Consider the following 21,172-nt stretch of genomic DNA (forward strand, 5'->3'; position numbering starts at 1 on the left):
CAAACAACCAACCATTCAGGTAGATTTTAAAGTGATTTGCTGGTTGACCGGTGAAATTACAGCTAACTGTTATGGTCATGACTATTTTCCTTGTATGCTAGAGTTGAAACACATGCTAAGATGCACAAAGGCATCGCACCATCTTACAAGCTATGGACTTCACTTCTGATATGTCCTGAGGAAGATATCCAAAGCAAAGGGTTTCAGTTTTCCATGGAAAACTGCTTGGGCTGGTGGGTGTTTTCCAGTCTTCACTTTCTTTTCTAACTTCCTGACCTATCACTCTGTCTTTCACATCACTACCTTTAAATAGCACCCAAAGGATTGAGTTAGCTGCAACAACAAATATGGCCACACACCTCGTCACGTAAAGGGTAAAGTCAGTATAGCATAAATATGTGTTAGGTCTCAGCAATGCAGGAAGTTAGAAAGAAAGTGAAGACTGGAAAACACCCACCAGACCAAGCAGTTTTCCATGGAAAACTGAAACACTTTGCTTTGGATATCTTCCTCAGGACATCTCAGAGGTGAAGTCCATAGCTTGTAAGCTGAAACTTACATGATATTATAATGCAATGTTATCTCCATTTAAAAGAAAATCAAATAATATTCCCTGGCGAGGCCAGAATCTGGTGCTGGGAGAGACACCTGACAGTAATAGTCGGGGCAAGAAGTAAATTCAGAATGAACAAAACAAGGTAAAGTCAAAGCTTTTGGAGTCAGGGATTTGGGGGAAGCTATTTACTGCAATATAGGAATTGTTACAATATGAAGCTGGCCATGAATGTATGACCTGGCTGAGAACTTACACCTTCTGTTCACTGAAAAAATGCAAAGTGAAATGCAGTGCTGTGATGAAGATGCCAAAGAATGGTGTGTGTGTGTGGGGGGGGGCAGTGAGCAGCATTCTAAGAGATGAAGATTTAAGGGGATTTAGGGAATGTGGCCTTCCTCCAAACTGTGACTATTACACTAAAACTGAAGTCACAACACAGTGGTATCAGAGGGCTCTCTCCTCAGTAGTCCAGCTGGAGACACAGCCTCTCTCGCTGGATGATAGCCACTGAGCATGCTCAGGGAGGCCCCAGGTGTGACCTCTGCTCCCCTGTGAGCAGTGGAGGGACCAGGCAATCTATCATGGTGTTCATCCTGTCAGCCCGGGTGCTTTGCCGCCGCTGTCTGTCACCCCGGTGGATGAGACCTGCGTAAGGGCAATTATGTCAATCTCTATGTGACCGCTCAGTCTAAGACAGAGGGATGATCTTGACAGGCCTGGCAAAGTCAGCAGAAGGCACCAGAAGCCAAAGTCATCACCTGACCACAGAGATGCAATGTAGGCCATTTTTTTCTTGTGTTTGTTCTTTATTTGGGCTTTGTGTTTTTCTTTCTTTCTCACCACACAGGTCAAGGCATACAGAATTTGGCTTCAGAGCTGGTCATCTCGGATAAACCGGTTCCCTTCGGAGTTTTTCCCATAATAAATATATTGACACTTCCCCAGGACACCTGCAAATGAAACACACCATTACAGGTGGGACATTAATAGAGGAAGGAAATGTAGGCGCTGCAAAGCAGAATTGCAATCACAGGCCCAGTGAGTGACAGGAGACGGGCACAGTCCCCAAAATGAGGGACCTTCCCTTCTTGGCCTCAGAGTTGAATGCTGCATTCAAAGAAAGTTTCATTAGAGCATAGGATCGTAGGAATAATATGTTTCCTGTGTGATTTCTCTTCCACATTGTAAACATTTTTGTAGTTTGGCCATTGTAGTTGAAAGTGAAGCATAACCTTCCCTCTCTCTAGGCGCCCTTAGTAGAATTTCTGAAAATGTGAAATGTATAGTTTAAAGATGGGTCCAGCTGTAGATGAGGATGATCTTCCCAGAATGTGACTATTTTCAAATCCTTACACATGAGTCAATATTGCTAACTTCCAGAGGGAGCATTCCAAAACCCAGGAGCCTGGAACACACGCTGAGTGAGTAAGGAACAAGGGTGGCGTTGACAAAATGCCACGTGGAAACTAACAGAAGCCACTGACATTAAATGGCTTCTTATGGGTCTCCTAATCCCCAGTCTCCGGTTACAATGTATTTTATTTTCCTCTTTAGTCTTTTAAATAATTGCATGGCTCCATAGACAGTTTTTCTCTCATTCAAGGAGGTAAGGGGACGAATTAGGTATGAAAAATATCCATGAAATAGGGTGAAACTTTTAAATCAACTCTATGTATTGTAAATATCCACATGAAAACTGTTACCATAGATTTAATGAAAGTGTTGTAGGACTATGAAGCCAAAATGAGAAATCACAGTTTCAAAGAAAATGCTTATAACCACTTTTGCCTTTTTGCTATCGCTTGTTCTTCTAATTTCAGAAAAAACTAACTTAAAATTCAGCTTCACAGAGTTGTCTTACTAGTAACAGGACTGAAGTCTGTAAAGTGTGCATAGCCAGAAAACACAAAGAAATGTTCATAAAACACGCACTTATGAGCCACAAGTCTGTCTGTAAAATTAGCTCCTTGTATGCATGATTATTTTTCCCATCATGTTGATAGTGTGAAACCAACGATCACCATCTATTGTTCATTTGGGATAAATTAGCACTTGAAATGATCCAGGATATTCACATCAGAAGTTCTAAGTGGTAAATATTTTTGTGATTGTATAAGAGATGTTTCTCTGTGAGAGAACTGTAAACCTTACTCATAAATAAGAATTAAAATGGACTGTAAGAAATGTTCAAGGCCAGGCTAAATGCTTCCTACTTTGGATGACTTGAGAGAAAGCTGGGCATGGCTGGCCAAAGGGAGAGCATGACATTGCTCCATGGCCTCAAAACTGGCCTTGGGCTCCCTCCATCACTTCTATTTCCTGCTACAGTCCCTGGAGCAAATGTGCTGTGGGCCGCTCTTCCCTTTGGGTCATGCTTTCTCCTTGGCCCCCAATCCCAAATTTCTGCCTTTCAGTGTTGGTGCAGTGCATGGGAACATTGAGCTTGCACGAAACCTCCCTAAGACCTTTTAGGGAGGCTAGATTCTTCTTGTGGTGGCACGGAGCTCTTCCCTGTATTGTGCTGAAGTATGTAGCACCTGGGGTTGAGGTAATGCTGTCACTGATGCAGGAGCCAGTGTCAGGGCTTGGGAGGTCAGGCTCTCCTCCAGCAACAGGATCCCCTATAGGACGTGGTGGTGGTGGTAGTGGGTGGGAGATGATTTTGAAAACCCACCAGGTGCTTCCTTAAAGTGTATAAACCTTGAGGTTTATAAATCCAATTAACCTTCATGACTGTGAGAGATGGAGGGATGTTAATTTCTTTCTCTAAGATAAGGAGAGCATGAGGTTTTATAAAGGGAATGAGCAGGGCTGTCCCATATCAGGAAGAACAGAGTGTTTCTATCGAGTCAAAGAATGAAAGGGAGACACATATGCACACACTGCACACACACAAGCAGGTGCATTCTTTCAAGTAAACTTTCGGGGAGTTCAGGAATAGAACCCCTTCTTTTTACTATCTCCCCAAGGTAAACTTCAACTCTGAATCTTGTTTGAATGTGACTTGGATGGCAAGTGCCATCCTGGAAACAGACAGGATGCTGGATTACGGTCCATCATGGGAGGTGATGGCTTCTGAGCCTTTTTTCCTCTCACCATTGATAAAAGTCCTTTTTAAGGTCTGCCCTGTTCCTTTGGGCTCGGAAGCAAGAATGTTTATAGACATCTCAGTGAGAGAGGGCTGTTTGATGAATGCAGGAGTCTGTGGCAAGGTGTCAGAGCTTAGAAAACGAGGCAAGGACATGAGGTATTAATATTGTCAATGATCTCTTGATGGGAGAACAGATACCACACTCACCGTCAGATTTAAATAGACATCAAGTGCATTAATGACAAAAGGGCAGACTTCAAACAAAGGGGCTGTGTGGTGGGGAGCAGAACTAGTCTCTGTGCTGGCAATAACTGGGTCTGAAAGACACTGTCAGGGCTGGAGACAGAGCCAGGATTGTGTGCAGTGACAGAAAACAGAGATGCTGACAGAGATACCAGTGCCATAGTATGCCAAGGATATTCTAACACTGTCTGCCGCTCTAAGAGAAGCTGACATCACTCCCTCACACTGGGGTCTTCTCCGCCCGCTCCTGCAGAACACTTCTCCCAGACGTCATTACCCAACCTGCTGCCTTTGTAAAGTTCCTGGCAGCCCTGCTCTGGGAGAGAGCCGGGGTCAAGGGGCCTAGGGATAACCTCGGTCAATCTAAATTTGGACTTTGCAGGAGGAGCACCATCGTCCCTGGTATCTCAGCTACTTGAGGCGATCAGAGCACCCACGTGTGAGGAACTGTCACCTTGAATCAAGTCTTTTGAGAGAAGGCACTCGGTTTGTGGCTGCTCCAGGAAGGCTCAGGGATGGCCCAGCAGCCCCAAATGAAATGCAGCTGCTGGGGCTCCTCTGGGAGATGGGGAGCCTGCTAGCAACAGGTCAAACGGAATGGATTTTGTTCTGAACTTGAACCCCTACCATTGCTTAAATGAAGCAAGGGTTGCCTCTGTGGAGACTCTTATCTGAGCTCACAGTTGGGAAGCAATTCCCCCCAAAAAGGGATTTGCAAATATCCGAAAATATTGATCAATGACATTAACCAGGAAGGGAGGAAAAAAAAAAAAGGCACATCCCCATGGGTGGCCCTCATGCTGCACTGATCATGAAGGGTCCGTGTAAAAGCACAGGATCTGCTCATAACTGAAATGAGGTGGCGGTGTGTGCTCTTTCCCCTGTTCCTGCTCCCATCACGGTAAGTTGCCATAAACTGTGAAAATTACAGAGGGAACAGTTTGCTTGCAAGAACATTTTGACATGGAGGCGCTCTGAGGCTGGAATTTGGGAACCCGCTGGTTGTGACTCAGTAGGCGGTGGTTTCCGTGTACATCTGCAACGCATTCACTTGTTTGTATCTCCTCAAACTATAATGTCTTGGGACTGGAGGGAGAACAACACATTTAATGGCATATGTAATGTTTTTAATTAAAATATCTGGCTTTGGCCATTATAAGTGAAACAGGCTTGCCCTGCATCAGGGCGCTGGGGCTGTCTGTGTGAGGGTTTCTTTGCAGGGGGTCGCTGAAAAAAAAAAAAAACCACCCTGTGCTGTCCCCTGGGGAATCCTTTTCTGCCAAATGAGACTCCTAATTTTTCTTAAGTAGCCAGCTTTGCCATCACCATCAGCTCTTAAAAGTATAATTATGAGAAAATGTATTGGGAAGGATCTGTTGTAAAGAGGTCCTTTATCTTGTAAATGTTTTCCCCCCTCTGGAATGGATGTTCTAATTATACGGGGTTAAGTTATGACCTTGGGGCTGCCTGAGGGGGTGGGAATCAGCCTCTATGCTTTGATGCATGGCTGTGAGGGCAGGGCTGGTACAAGGGGCTGCACTGGGGAGTTACCATGAGTGCCTGGGGAAGGAATCACTTGCATGCTCCAGTGGACTTCAGCAAAGTCCCCCGGAATCCCTGATTTCCTGGATGATCTCACCTTCCCGGCTTTCTTCTCTAGTAAGTAAGGGGAGATGAGGAAGACCTGTATTTGTTTAAATCCCACTCTGCTTGCAGTCTTTATGTGACCATGTATACATCCCTTTCTCTTGCTGGAGTGGTGTCCCCATTTGTAAAATGAAGGTGAGGGGCCAAATAATCTGCAGGTTCAAATTTTAGTGAAAAATAAATGATTTAGTATTTTCAAACATTTTTCTTATGAAGATAAGGATGTCAGGTCTAAGTTTGCCTGATGGAAAAGGCAAATCCAATGGACAGTTAATCAAAATTTTGATATGGACTAGTGAGTTCTTGAAATCCATCTAGCTCCTAGAACTATAATACAGAGGAGGGGAGTTTGGTTGGTCTGCAAGATTCTCAAGGAAAGAATTGCCACTAACTGTCCTACAACTGGTATTTCTTACTCGTAGCTGGAAAATGCTTACCATGAACTAGCCTATATCCCATGAGCTTTGACATAAACTTGAGTTTTCTGTCTCCATGTCTAACACAACTGAAGAGTAAATATCTGCTTAAGTGGTATGCCTGTTGTAATTCAGTTAAAATATTTTTAACAATCTTTCTTGTTTTTAAGATGAACATGTTTTTTTTTTCCATGAAAACAAAGCAATCACAGTGGCTGGCTGGAAAGAGAAGCGAACTCAACGTTATCATCCAACCTTCAGAGCTATAAACATCACACACGAGGAGGACATTCACCAGAAAGCACATTCCTCGGACTTTGTGATGTGCAGGCCATGGGTGAGTAAACAGTACTGGAAAGGAATAAACACCGATGTTTTATGATCTGGAGAAGTGGTTGGAGCAATACCCTGAGGTCAGTCTGTGTGATGAGCTACCAGCTCTGCTGAGGATATCACACAGACTAGCAGAGCCTGCAGAATTACAGGTTCCTAGCACAGCACCCACCTTTAGTGTAAACAACTTAAATATTAAGCCAAAAGTTAAGGAATAGAGCTTTTAAAAGATCTTAAGGGTAGAGGTTTAGGAGCAGTTTTTGTGAAAGAGAACAAAGTCCACCTTCGATGCCAGGCATATTTGAGTTCCATGTGAGAAGCCACTGGTTGGGAATGATGGAAGAAGAATCAGTACTTGATGCAGATGAAAAAAGAGAAGGTAAAGAAAGTGTGATTTGCTTCCCAAACTAGCTCATTGTGCTTTGGGGCAAGTGTTACCACTTCTAATTTGCATCTTGGATTTGAATGGGGTTTCACAATGTTCAATACCTACTAAGACCCCCAACTTCTGCAAGAGCTTCTGCTATGTTCTCCATGCACAGGGAATACAGAGTACTGCAGTGACACCTCAAACAGTACTGCCCAAGGAAAGTGTCCTCCTTGTCTGTTGAATGAGTACACACTTTCTGTTCAAAGAGTACACAGTTTTGAACTCTTTTCCTTTATTATGGAAATGTAGCTCCTAAGAGGTATTGGGCCTTCTATGCTGGTCCTGATAATTTACAATGATAGCAGTTTGACTTCTTCCATGTTACCCCATGAATGGCTTTTGGTTCATGAATATATACCTGCAAAGTAGCCTGGCAATTATCCAGAGCAAACTCCATTTAGCCAATTGAATTCCTTAGTTTCTAAATGCAAAGTAAGCGCTATTCTATTTTTAATAGTTCCATTTCTATTGCATTTATTTGCAATGGGAGCAGCTATTTCGTATGTAATTTTTACATGAAGGTTAAATTTCTCAATCAGCATTAGCCAAATATCCAATTTGATGAATTATATCTTGTAAATCTCCATGTCACTTATTTTTACCAAGTCCATTTTCTTGAGCAAAATATTGCAGATCTAAATTGTGACAGAGGACAAGTTCTCTGTGAAATATAGTCAACAAAGTTGGTTGTGTGTGTGTAGTCTTTTAGTTCACTTCAGTGTTGTTTTGATTGTTCTAAGGAGGCTAATATGTCTCATGAACATGTGCATTTTTCAGTGCACCAAGAGGATAGGAATCTTTGGTCAGTGGTATTTTTTTTGTTTTGTTTTGTTTTGTTTTGTTTTTTTGTCCCTAATTGTCTTATGTGCTGGTTTGGTTGCTGTGGGCATTATTTTGGATTGATTGTTTTCCACCAGGAATGTTGAATGCATTTTGAAGTAAATAATACTTTGAAGTCACTTTTCAGCACACAGTATGTAGGAGGTCAAAGGCTAAAACTCTGGAAGCATGATAGGATCCAAACTGTGTGCTTATGCTCTGTTGCTTGTTACAAGTTAATACTAGCGTACAGAACACAGTATGGGCCACCTCTCTAGGGTCAGGATGTAGCCATATCTTGCAAGAAAGCTCATCTAAGTGCCAGGCAACCGATTCCTTTGAGAAGGGGGCATTTGGTCCACGCCTTCCTGATGAGGCCTGATGGGAGGTTCAACTTTCCTCTGAGAGAGGACAGAGTATGGGGCCTGTGTAGACAAACACTGGGCCATGTCAAGTCTCACCCACGTGTTTGTGAAGGGAAGGAAACCAGTCAGCAGGGAAAGGATCTTGGCAACAGCTGTACTGAAGGTGATAGGAATGCAAGAGTGTGAGGTCGGCCTCCACCCCCACCCCGGTCCTGGGGCAGCTGCACACATTGTCGGTCAGTGAGTGGGCAGATGAGTTGCGTGTGACAAGCCAAAGCCTTTGGAAAATGTACCCCCACTCCCAGGACGGCTGAAGGGAGGCTCGTCATTATAGAAGAAGTAAAGGAAGTGGGAAGGGGTGAGAAAAGGAAAATATAGGGCAAGTTTTTACTTTGATAGAATTTGTTAATGGGAAATGGCAGAGTTGGGCTAAGGCAGGAAATCAGCGCCCCTACGCACAGACTGTGTAGTTACAAGTTCTAGAGTCTCATCTGGAGCACCTGATCTCTACACTCGGGTCTCAGATGTCATGGTCCTACTGGACCTGACCTGGTCATTCAAAGTGTTCCCTACATGGAGGAAATACTAGGCTGACAGATTTAAAAGTTATCTGTTGGTGGAAGTTTCCATTGTATGAGTCCTGGAGAGGAAATAGTCAACATGCTTTTTGTCAGATGTCAATGTTTTGAACATATCTTTGTTGTGTTGGGGTTGTGTGGGTGGCCAGAGACTGACAGGGAGAAAAGCCAGGTCTAAGGGTGGCTCTTTTAGTCCCTTTTGGAACATCATTAATAGCGTTGGCTCCTACCTCTCTATCTACTGCAATCCGATAGGAATGTATAATAAATATCCAAGCTCAGACTGCAGAGTAAATGTCTGCAACACTACCTCCTCCCGTCCTCCCCCTCAGAAAGCACTGCTGAATCCACTTAGCAATCCATATTTTGGGATTTCTTCTCACGTTACACATGTTTTGCGCCAGTGTAAAATGAAGTCAGGAACAGTTTTTACTCTGACTTTGTAAGCAATGATATATATATATATATATACACTCTTGTACGGACACTTCATTATTTTCTATATGTCCTTGTAAATGTGCATACAGGATGTAAAATGTTGAAAGCAAAGTGTTTAAGTTTGTGAGGAATTCTCACAGAATGTAAAGATGATCTTTTCAGGTGAAGTCCTTTATATTGTAAAATAAAAAATGAGGTTCACAGTGAGTTCTCCAGGGTCACAGTACCAGAGCAATCAGCCACGTAAGTGCACGTGTCTAGTAAAGAACTCTGAATTTCAGTGCATTGCTCTTAGAGCAGAAGAACCTCAAAGATCTACAAGACAAATTACTTTCCACTACCAGGAGGAACTTGAATCTTTAAGGTCAGTTTTGTGCGGGCGTCCATTCCTCTCCACATCTGCACTCTAGGTGGGGCTTTCAAGGATGTGAAATGGGCTGGATTCCAAAGTGCAGGGCAGAATGGGATGCAAATCAGTCAAGATTTGAGACATTCCTTTCAGGGAGGCTCACTGATGGATGTCACCCGGGCCAGGCTGTCAGTCACAATGGACAGTGGTCAAGTGGAATGGCTTCATTTTTCTCTCTCAGATTTTTGACTGAGGAACTCAGAGATCTGTGAGGCAGGAGACAGCAGAGGAAGAAAAACGTTCCCCCCTTGACTACATCTCGCAGCCTCCCATTACCTTCACACTCCTCTTTCCCCCCCTTTCAGCTGAAGTCTGGCGTCTGCCACTAGAGGGCAGCATGAATTTAGGAAAAACAGCAGTTTTCTTTTTTACAAAAAAATAAATGATGGCAACTATTCAGAGAGGGCCATTAAAGGCACACTGTGCTTTTGGTCACCAATTATAGGGTCTGTAATGATCAATATGTCATGTTTGCTCAATCTGTGCTGAAGGCTTTCTGTAGAGTGGGGTAGCAGATGCCACCCTTTTGGATTTCTCTGGCCTCAATTTCAGGGACTGATTTTCTTTACCTTCAATTGTTCTAATTAATCATCTAGGCTCAGGGGCTGAGGATGTTTGCATTACACCTGTATAAATATAAAGAAGCATGCAAACTCATAAACAAATGTAGATTGGCACATTTCTTTAAAAAAGGGGGGGAAGGTCATGTTTATGGCAAAAGGCCAAAAAGAAACCCCAATGACATGGAGTTAGCAATCCTCACTTGATCAAGTCAATAAATAGAAAACAGAAAAACCTGGATCAGAAAGATACACACAAGGTGTGTGTCCTCCTCCATGTAAATCACAGCCACGTCTTTTTAAGGTCTTTTCTGCCAACACCCAGTCATTTTCTTCTCTCTCAGATTAGCTGCCTGAGATTAGTCAGAACAGAGAGGGAGAGCTACTCCAAAAAAAATAATTTCAGCTTCCGTGCTATCATCAATTGGTTTTTATCAGTAGTCTACAGTACAAGGGCCAATGGTTATTTTCATGTGTAGAACAACAAATGACTATCTCCATTTTAGAGTAAACTGGTTTCCAGGAACTGTAGGAAAAGCATTATTATTCATTTGTAGTGGGGTGACATTGTTAACAACAGTCCATGTGCTTAAGAGGCACAGAATCACACCGCCCCATCCAGTAGTAAGACTCATAGTCTTGTACCGAAGTCCATTGTGCTTCCTCCTCACTGCATCCACCTCCATCCACTTCCTGTTGCCCCAATTCCATAGTCAGATTTCTAGGGTTGCTTATGGTTTGGGTTTGTATGACTGTATTTTGTTTCTCTAGCCTACATATAGGTGGAAACATCTGGTATTTGTCTTTGTCCTTTGGACTGATTTTGCTTAGTATAATCCCCTCCAGTCCCATTCATGTTGTCACAAATGGCATAGTTTCTGTAGCTGAGTAGTAGGCCATTTTGCATGTGTACATTTGTGTAATACAACTCTTGTCTTCTCAGGCAGTTAGGCTGTTTCCATCACTGGCTATTGTCAATAGTGCTGTAATGAACTTAGAGGTGCATAAGGATATCATTGTTTTTAAAATGAAAAGTAAAGATAGGGTCTTCTACGTTTACACTAGAAGCTTCCAGAATTACTATGAGGGGATTTATTTGGAAAAGGGAGTAAAGAAAAATTGGAGTTACCGGGGTCAGGGAAAGTAGAGCTGAGTTCAGGTGTGGCTACATGTCAGCTCAGGTGGTCAGTGAAGCAAGCATAAAGTGATTTTTACATTTTCTTCCCTTCCCTTCCCTTCCTAAGGTAACACTCCAGTGATAGGCTAGTCAGTAGAAGAATGTTGGGTTCTAGTTAATTAAAGTATCTCATTAATTTATGTTCTTCCTGGGAAATGGAATGAAATGCTGGCAGGACACTTCTAAAGCTCGGTGTTTGCTGTACTCCCGTGTGCATTTATAGTAGAGAAACCTCACGGGTCCTCTTTGGTCAGTTGTGTGTCTTGCCTATTAGTCAGCTTTAGCCAGAAGTCTTTTTAAACAGAGGGTGAGAAACCCTAGAATTGAGGAGTCCGTGGATGTGAGTTGGGGGTCAAATGTTCGTATGTCAAAAAACACTACTCTAGGATGACCTAAAAGGGTCCCCCTTTTTTTTTCCTTAAAAAATAAAGCCATGTCTGAGAAGGGTCCCATTTTTTTCCTTAAAGGATAAAACCTCTGAGAAGAATCTGTTCCAGCTCTTTCCATGTTGCTGTGGTTGGCCTGAGTTTGTTTTCTCATTGCTAAATAGTATTCTATTGTGTATAGACACCACAGTCATGTGTTTTGGGGCATTTGGGTTGTTTTCCTACCTCATCTATTGTAAATAGTGCTGCAATAAATATAGGGGTGCAGATATCCTTTATGAATGAATGATTTTGTGTCCTTTGGGTAGATCTGTAGTAATGGAATTGGTGGGTCATATGGAAACTCTATTTTAGTAATGTGGTAAAAAATACCAGTAGTTTCACTTATGAGAGGAATATAGGGAAACAAATAAGGGACCAGAAAGGAAAAATAATAATCAACAAAATTAACAGGCAAGTGTTCATCAGAGACTTGTGCAGGGGTGGGGGAGGAGTAGGGATCAAAATAGGGGAGGGAATACGTTCTCACAAGGGGCTATGGTGATGTTGTACGGGTAAATTGGTGGTGGGAAGAATGATATAAAATGTATCTGAAATAAAATATAATTTTAAAAAACTGTGGCATTGGCGTTTATTCTAATATCCCAACATTTTGTTGTGATCATCAACCAGATGTGTTGTGCTTTTCCCTGCCCTGTTTTGACCCCTGTTCCTCCCCCTCCCCTGCTGGCCATAGATGAGTCACTGACTCTGTAGCAAAGTGGAAAGACATGCTTGTGTAAGTTCTATGGGCTTTGAATGTTTCGCTAAATTTTGTCCCATATAAATTTTGTAATCATGGAAGAGGAAAAAAAAAAAACTTTATTCATGAAGAACATTGGGCTTTTTTTTGATGTTTTATCAGGAAATAAAATCATGTTTTTTAAATATTAAATCTTTATTGAGGTATCCTTGGACTACAACAGTGTATAGTGTAGGGTTATCGGTTCAGTATATTTCATGGGGCTCCCTCCCCGCCGCCCTTTGGTCTCTGCACCCCTGTTCATTGTTTACATCTAAGGCAAGTTCATGTTGGCCTATTTCAAGTTATGGCATTTGAAAGCAGTGTCTCAGATTCATTGAAAATACTTCATGGGGCGCAGTGATTGAATTTCACAAACTAACCCTACATCAAGTATTTCGCAGGTGTTATGCACCCGGTTTTGTGCTTTCCATCCTGAACTAGTCTGAAAGGAGAAGCGAAGAGTTAGTGAAATGCGTTAATGGGGCCATCTAGCTGATTAGGTTTAGGTGGTCTTAAAGACCTTGTTTTCAGGGCCTGCCCATCCTATTCCTATTGCGTCAGTTTCCAGCTCCTTAATAGGTGCGCTGAAACTTAATAGGGACCCTGAAACACACTAGGTTGGAGGCCTCTCCGGTGGCACAGGGGGTTAAGGCTCAGTGCTAGCAATGCAAAGGCTTGAGTTCGAACCCCAGCCAGGGAGCCCAAACGCAGTGTATGGTGCAGCAGACAAGGACAAGTAGTGTATCCTGTTGCGGAGGGGGAGGGGGAGAAAGACGGGGAGGGGGGAGAAAGACGGGGGGAGGGGGGGAGAAAGACGGGAGGGGGAGGGGGAGGGGGAAAGGGGGGAGGGGGAGGGGGGGAGGGGGAGGGGAGGGGAGGGGGGAGGGGGGGAGGGGGGGAGGGGGGGAAGGAGGGAGGGGGGGAAGGGGAGGGGAGGGGGAGGGGGGGAGGGGGGGGGAAGGGGGGAGGGGAGGGGAAGGGGGAGGGGGAGGGGAAGGGGGGGAGGAGGGGAGAAGACAGACGGGGGGGGGGGGAGGGGAGGAAGACAGACAGGGGAGGGGAGGGGGAGGGAGGGAGGAAAGACAGACAGGGGAGGGGAAAGGGGGGGAGGAGGGGAGGAAAGACAGACAGGGGAGGGAAAGGGGGGAGGGAGGGGAGAAAGACAGACAGGGGAGGGGAGGGGGGGGGGAGGGAGGAAAGACAGACAGGGGAGGGGAAAGGGGGAGGGAGGGGAGGAAAGACAGACAGGGAGGGAAAGGGGGGGGAGGGAGGGAGGAAAGACAGACAGGGGAGGGAAAGGGGGGGAGGGAGGAGGAAAGACAGACAGGGGAGGGGAAAGGGGGAGGGAGGGAGGAAAGACAGACAGGGGAGGGGAAAGGGGGGGAGGAAAGACAGACAGGGGGAGGGAAGGGGGGGGAGGGAGGGAGGAAAGACAGACAGGGGGGGAAAGGGGGGGAGGAAAGACAGACAGGGAGGGGAAAGGGGGGAGGGAGGGGAGGAAAAACAGACAGGGGGGGGAGGGAGGGGAGGAAAGCAGACAGGGGAGGGGAAAAGGGGGGAGGGAGGGGAGGAAAGACAGACAGGGGAGGGGAAAGGGGGGGAGGGAGGGGAGGAAAGACAGACAGGGGGGAAAGGGGGGGGGAGGGAGGGGAGGAAAGACAGACGGGGGAGGGAGGGGAGGAAAGACAGGACAGGGGAGGGGAAAGGGGGGGAGGGGGGGGAGGGGAGGGGAGGGGGGGGGAGGGGGAGGGGAAGGGGGGAGGGGGTGAGGGGAGGGGAAAACAGACAGGGCAGGGCAGGTCCCCAAATGAAACAAAACCTTTTGGTTTACAAATTATAAAGGGTCTGTTTGGACACTTTCTGGGAATTGTTGTCTACAAGTTCTTGTTCCCTGATATGCTCCCCAATTCTTCCTTCTTGTTACGTGACCAAATCAAATCAGGGGGTGTCTTGGGTGGCATTTGAGGACTGACTCCAGTAGAAAGTTGCTTTTGGTCTTAGCTCTGTTCCTCCCAGAACGCGTAGGGCGGGGAGTGTAAATGTTCACGGTTCTGTCTAGCTCTGCAGGCCTCAACAGTCATTGAAAATAAAGACAAAGTTGCTGCCTTTTTAAAAGAGCCTCTCAAATACAATTGAGCAGACACAACAACTAGGTCGGTCATAATTCAAACCCTGTAGGATAAGATTCTTGGGCCCCTTCATCCAGCTTCCATCTGCCCTTTATTAGAATCCAAAAAAACTTTCCTGCACTGATAGCACTAGAATCTTTCCTAATTCCAGGACACTCTAAATTGCTTTTTGTAAAAGGCAAACAAAAAGGAAGCTGCTGCTATATGATTAATTGAAAACTGTTTGCACTACAAAAAGATAAATAAAAACCCAAAGTCTGTTGTTACTATTGGGTTCCAGCAAATCGCACTGCCAAACACCAAAACATTTTCATTATTTCCCGACCTTCAACTCCGCATCCTCTAACCTGCCCTGAAAACCGTTTACATACACAAACAAACACACACAGGCACACAGACACACACGTACACACACACAAACAACGACAGGTTGAGAATTAGTGCAAAAATCACAAGAGCCATGTGAAGATCTTGTCCATTTTTTTTTTTGCCTCTGATAAAGACAAAATAAACAGTAGACAAGCACACTATAAGGCCTTCATTAGGGTGAGCCTCCTTAAAACATAATGAAGGCACCAGAGTCTCTCCAGCAGTATTAACAGGGATGTACTTCTTGCCTATCAAGGGGATGGTCTGGGTCAGAGAGAGCTGGCTGACCCAGTGGGTGGCACCAGGTGTTATCTGTCTCTGGAACATACTACTTCAATGGCTTGGGATATTACCCTGTTTATTTGGCTGGCTTGAATTTGTCAGGATTCACCCTGTGGTGAGTTAACATGCCTCCATATTGGAAAAAAAAAAAATTGCCCATGGGCCAGTGTGAGCCTCGCACCTAATAGAATACATCTGGCTCTGACAGTTTGATGCCCAGCTCTGAGCCACATTCGGCAACACAAATTAACAGCGTAGACATTGCCCACGCTGAGCAGGAAGTAATAACCTGCTACCTGCTACTTGGCCAAAATCTCATTATAAGCCATTACGGTAATTGAGGGCCAAGACTCCGTGGATATTAGACTCCCTGAGTGCCAGTCGTTAGTTCAGCAGAGGAAAGGCTCTGAAGGCAGGGGGAGGTGGGCCGACTGAGGGAAACCGTGCTTGGCGCCCCAGTGTGCATTCCACGGGCCAGGTGCGCTGTGGTTTCGGGGAGATCTGTGACCTGTTTCTCATCGGCCCTGAAGCCTGTACGACCTCTCCGAGGGGAGCTCAGGACTCCGGGACGATGATGTCACTCTTGGTAGGTCTCCAACACTGCTGTACAATTAAAATTCAGTTTAAATGAAATTGGGGGCAGCCACAAAGGGAAGAAGAGGGCAAAGGAGGTCCCAGTGCTCCATAAGTAATAAGCATACAGGCTGGGTCCAGGAAGGAAAATGGGGGCCCCACCCACCACCCCTGGAAGATGGAGTCTCTCAAATCCCTGCGCATGTGAGCTTCCATTCTTCTGTAGCTGCTAAACCCAAATCCTTCCCTGTAAACTGGACTCCCTTAGTCTCTGCCCATGTTTGGGCAGTGAAGGGTAAAGGAGTGGGGATTTGGGGGGACGGCATCAGGGCAGAAGCCCAAACAATCAGTCAGTCACAACCAGCTGATCAATCCACCTGATTTTTGGTGCCATGGGAATGACTGACCTGTAGTAACGATGACATCTTATCATTAAATGTTTCTGTGAGAGACCTATAGAAGGGAAGGAAGGGAGTCACTGAAAATATAATAAACTGTATCTAGAAATGCTTTCTTCTCCTCCTGTACACAATGACACACACACTGCAATGAGAAACAATTTCTCCAATCATGGGATCAAAGTTATGCAAGATTTTACCTACAGTGCAATAATAGCTCCTGAGTGCACTGTCTTGTCCGGAAACTACTCGAAGCCTGGTTAATAAACCTTCCCAGGAATCCTGAAGTTTCCATTTCATCCTGCCCCAGGTCTCAGTGAACTCTGCCTTGGCATTTGGAAGGAATTCATATTTGGGGGAAAATAAGCACTATGGTGCAAGAAATAAAGTGTCGTTGAGGGTGAGGATGTCTGTGAGCGACCAGTCCATACTCTGAAAACCCCAAGATATTTCCCCCGCCTCAGCCACGTCAGCCTCATTGTTTCCCATCACCTAGAGGGTTAAGCACACTCTGGAGCCTAGAGAAAGGCTGCTGTTGGTACAAGAGAGGCCTTCCCTATAACTAGATTCTTCAGGAAAAAACAAATTAATCAACAGCGAGCTGAAGTGGGTTTAATGATTGCATTCTGCATACAATCAGCTTTTCCCTTTTCAAGGGCCATCAATATGTCAAGGGAAGACATATCTGAAGGATATAGCTCTTAACATCAAGGTTATCTATTCTCCACAAGGCTCCCACTCCTTGCCGGGCTCATACTCCACGCTGCCTGTGTCTAACATTTTCATCAACTCTGCAATCAATCAAGGTAATAATGTTGTGCAAAAAATCAATTAACAACGCAATTAAACTTTCCTTATTATCTCAAAGGGCTGAAATAATACCTAAAGGGAAGATAGACTCACTGAACGCAGACATCCATAATCCAATGTGAAAGTGAATTATGAGGTTGGACAGATGCAGGCATGTGCTGGTGCTGTTATTTTCCAGGGGTGATATCTCATCATGGCAGTGTATCAGTCAGCCCCAATCCCAGACCCTAAAATTCCAAATTACTTTTAAGAAATATATGATGTGCAATATCCATTTCATATTCTCTTTTAAAGATAACCCCCTCCCCTCCAAAAAACTGAACAGCCATATTATTCAAAGACAAAATGATCTTTCAACAAGAACATAAAATATAAAAGCTATAATAACATTTACATCTGTATTGCACACATCTCTGTAAATGCAGGTCATCTATTATACATAATCTGCAGTGCCTAAAAAGCCCAGGATGCAACACAGCATTTAAAACCCAAATGCATAAATGTGCAAGTGCCTTTGAGATGGCTATGGCTTCCCCCAAGTGAAGGTCTCACCCACACATTTGCACACACACAGACATGCACACACGCATGTCGAAGCCTCGGAACAATGGAAGCATTACTCAGTTCACATGAGAATGACCATATTATTTAGCAATTACACCCAACTTGCCCTGAAACGCTGTCTATAGGAATTGAGCATTTATAGTACATAAAAAAGAGATGACTATTAACCTTTTGCTGCAGTGGGGACTACGAAGCACTTGAAATTTCAACTGAAATAAAAAGAACATACTAGACGACAAGAAGTGAGCGTCTTGACATTAATAGAGTCCCCTTTAACTGTTCAGGGTCCACATGCAAGAAATGCTCTGACATCAAGAGAAGATGCTGAAAAATAGGAGAGGGAATGGCCACCAGGGGAGAAAGGTTACTTGAACAGATTAGCAAATCTCAGAGCAAAAACAAGCAAACAAAAAGTGCTGATGGAAGATTAACATTAAACCCTCCGCTTCTGGAATTACAAAACATCAGCACTGATTTAAAAGATAACTATGAACAACCATCAGCTGCTTTTCTCCCTCCTTTTATCATTCTCCATCAGGACACCAGAGGCTTCCTTCTGGCAAAGTTGAATACCCCTGTTTATTGCAGCACTATTTCTAATAGGTAAGACCGGAAACAACCCAAATGCCCCAAAATAGATGACTGGATCAAGACCATGTGGCATATATACACAATGGAATACTATTCAGCAATCAAAAAGATAAACTCATGTCATTTGCAGCAACATGGATGGAGCAAGAAGGAATTATGCTCAGTGAAATAAGCCAGAAGGAAAAAGAAAAATATCAGATGCTTTCACTTATAGGAGGAATATAGGGGAACCAAATAAAACATCAGGGGAAAAAATAATAACAATACAAAATACAGCAAAACAAAACAAACAGATAGTTATAAACCAGAGACATCCTGCAGGAGAGGGGGAGGAAGAGGGATCACAGCGAGGGAGGGAGGAGCACAGGGGCCGGAGGCGATGGTGCACGGGTGCATTGATAAAGGAAATTCTTCTTTTTTTAAAGATTTATTTATTTATTGATTGATACAAGCACTGGGTACAGTCAGAAGCATGGGAGAGAGAGAGAATTCACCAGAGCCAGAGCGGGTAGCAGAGCAGGCCGAAGGACCGAAGTACACTGCTGAGGGGAACAGCGGGCGGCAGGAGAGGTCCGCAAGCCATGTGGGACCCTCCTCCGGTGGCTGGGGAGTGGCCAGGGAACAGCCGGGGATCGAACTGGCACAGCAGAGGCTACGGGCAGCTTCACAGCCCAGCGCTCAAACGCTGCACCATGGGGAGGCCCGGTAAAGGAAATTCTATGGGGATTCCATCTGAAGTGGGTGAAGCAAATATTGTTTAAAAATGAACAATGATGTAAAAAATATATAAATGAAAATAAAATAAAAAAAGATCTAAGCAACATATACGGAGAGCCCAGAGATCCCTGGAGCGGCAAATGCTCAGGACCCAGGTGAACTGCTCTAGGACTGTACAATTCTACATTTGGGCCTCAGAATTGACTATATCAGAATAAGGAAGGATATCTCTGAGTTGATCAGGTATGTTACTAGATTTGCTGCACATTTGGTAACACAACGATTCTCCCAGCAGTGTGGAGTTTCCAAACACACCACCTGGAGCTGTGCAGGTAGGGTGGTTTGAAAATTCCATTGCACAACAACCATTCCTATTTTTTTAAGTTACTCACTCTTAACAAGGACCCATCTTCTTAAGCCACCTTTCCCCCACTTTCAGTACAGCCAGGAGGCAAACTGAGCCCAAGGGCATATTTACATAAACAGTAAAACAAGATACACACAAATGCTCACTCCCTAATTTCTTCAGAGAAATAAGGAACCAACTAGTGATGTACTCTTTGATCCAGAATTTCAACAGAGAAATCAAATAGGTTAGCAGATCCTGCCATTCCTCTCCTAACCTTAAGGAACAGAATTAATATGTTTTCATTTTCAATGACTATATTGTGTGTGTATCCACTGGAACTGCTCCTGCTGTGTAGTTGATTCCACTGACGATGGGGTGGGTTGGATTTTAAACGATGTGTGAGCACTTCTGTTCTTTCTGTGTTCTGGTTTATGTGTTATTCATGACTTGCATTACAGACATGGCTGATACACAGATGTAAATGTTATTAAATCTTTTGTATTTTAGAGGCTTTGTGAAAGGCTTCTTTGTTTTCAAATAATTCTCTTAACCACCAAAAATAACCAGTAATACATGACAATGTCTTGGGAATTTTTTTTAACTGAATTTTCTAATGAAGAGATGTTCTCCCCTCTACTGCTACTTTTGCATCAAAATAAAAAGCAAAATACACTGACTGATGAAGAGTTATATCTTTATAGTACTTGTCAAGAACAAATTCTTACCTTTGGGTATGCGTGCACAAGTGTGAGTTGTGTGGTTTGTGTGTGTGTGTTATGGGTGGGTTTGTGGGACCCCTAAGTGTGCACTGCAGTATGTGTGTTTTCCTGTCCATTGTGTTACACATTAGGAGTGTCTTGTGTGTGAGTCCTATGTGTCAGTGTATATGTGTGCACAAGGTGTGTTGGGGGGTGTGAATATGCTGACATCATTGACCCAGTCAGAACTCAGTCACCCAGTTCTCAAATACTTGCCAAGTGACGCAGGTGCCTGACCACGGTTTGGTTCTGACATATTTTTTAATCTGTTTTCACTTTGCTCCAACCTCTTCACATTGCTTAGGATTTCAATAGAGAGGATGAACCTCTTCTGACAGACAGCACTTTAATCAGTCTGTGCCTCTTGCTGACTCACTTTCCTTTATTGATTTTAAATTTGAACAATGCCCTGAGTTTTAACAATGCACTTTCACAAATACAGATGACTTGCCTGAAGGAGGTCAAGAAAGATGTACATTTCAGTCCTGAGATTAGTAGCCCAATGATGAAGAATTCTGAAAGGACTCAGGCCCTCTCCCCATCTTCAAGGAACTTGATTTTTTTTTTTAAGATTTATTTATACAAGAACCGGGACACAGGCCATATGCGCAGGAGGGTGAGAGGATTCACTAGAGACAGAGTGGGGAGCAGAACAGGCAGATGGACTGAAATACACTGCTGACGAGAGCAGCAGGCAAGACAGGAGAGGTCTGCTTTGCCATGTGGGATTCTCACTGGCCGGCCGGGATCGAACCCACGCTGCAGAGGCTGCGGACAGCTTCACAGTGTGGCGCTCAACCGCCTGCACCACCAGGGAGGCCCATCATGGCACTTGATTTTATAAGTGTTCTTTTGGGAAGAAGAAAGTTCCTATCAACTCTGGGAAGTGTGATAGAATCTCAAGATCAAGTTCTAGCTCCTGGTCTGTAGTAACTGTCCTATGCAACTTAGTCAATCTCTCTGCTCCCTAGGGACCATTTCTGTTCCAAAGGACAGAACCACTCTGATCTTCCAGGTAGATGTCCACAGCTTACACAATTGACTCAAAGAATAGACCATGCCCATTCCATGTCTCTCTCACTCTCTTTCTTTTCTTGATATTATCTCCTTCCCTTCTAGAATATCTCTGGTGTTCATACTTCCCCTTGCCTCTCTTGTGACTTCAGCTCCCGAATCAAAATATAAATGTCCTCTTTCAGACCCCTGTCCTTTCACACCTTGTCTAAATAACAATTGGTCATCTGGTCAACTTATTCACATTAGGACAATCAAAATAGCATTTCATCAATTCAGAAAAAAATGTTTCATTTCTAAAAATAAACACATTAAAAAAAGAGCTCCTTCTCCAGTGGAATTCCAGGCTAAACAAGTAGAGAGGCTATGTGCCAGGCACAATCAAT

The 21,172-nt window shown here is 44.2% G+C and overlaps 1 protein-coding gene across 2 annotated transcripts in view; it reads right to left on the reverse strand.

The window, feature by feature from the left end:
- Nucleotides 1-1,354: 1,354 nt before the first annotated feature.
- The window catches only part of LRMDA (leucine rich melanocyte differentiation associated), a 975,008-nt gene continuing 955,190 nt past the window's right edge, over nt 1,355-21,172 (reverse strand). Inside the window, exons 7-8 of one of the 2 annotated variants that reach the window (XM_054690431.1) lie at nt 15,993-16,038; nt 15,220-15,615 (exon numbers count right to left, since the gene is read on the reverse strand). In XM_054690431.1, the coding sequence (XP_054546406.1) occupies nt 15,528-15,615; nt 15,993-16,038 (134 nt within the window). In that variant the 3' untranslated portion in view covers nt 15,220-15,527. Of the gene's footprint in view, nt 1,507-15,219; nt 15,616-15,992; nt 16,039-21,172 lie in introns of those variants that run through there. The other variant, XM_054690432.1, reaches the window with a different exon arrangement.

Source organism: Talpa occidentalis, unplaced genomic scaffold (genome assembly GCF_014898055.3).
Source record: "Talpa occidentalis isolate TD23 unplaced genomic scaffold, MPIMG_talOcc4v2.1 talOcc4.8, whole genome shotgun sequence".
NCBI lineage: Eukaryota > Metazoa > Chordata > Mammalia > Eulipotyphla > Talpidae > Talpa > Talpa occidentalis.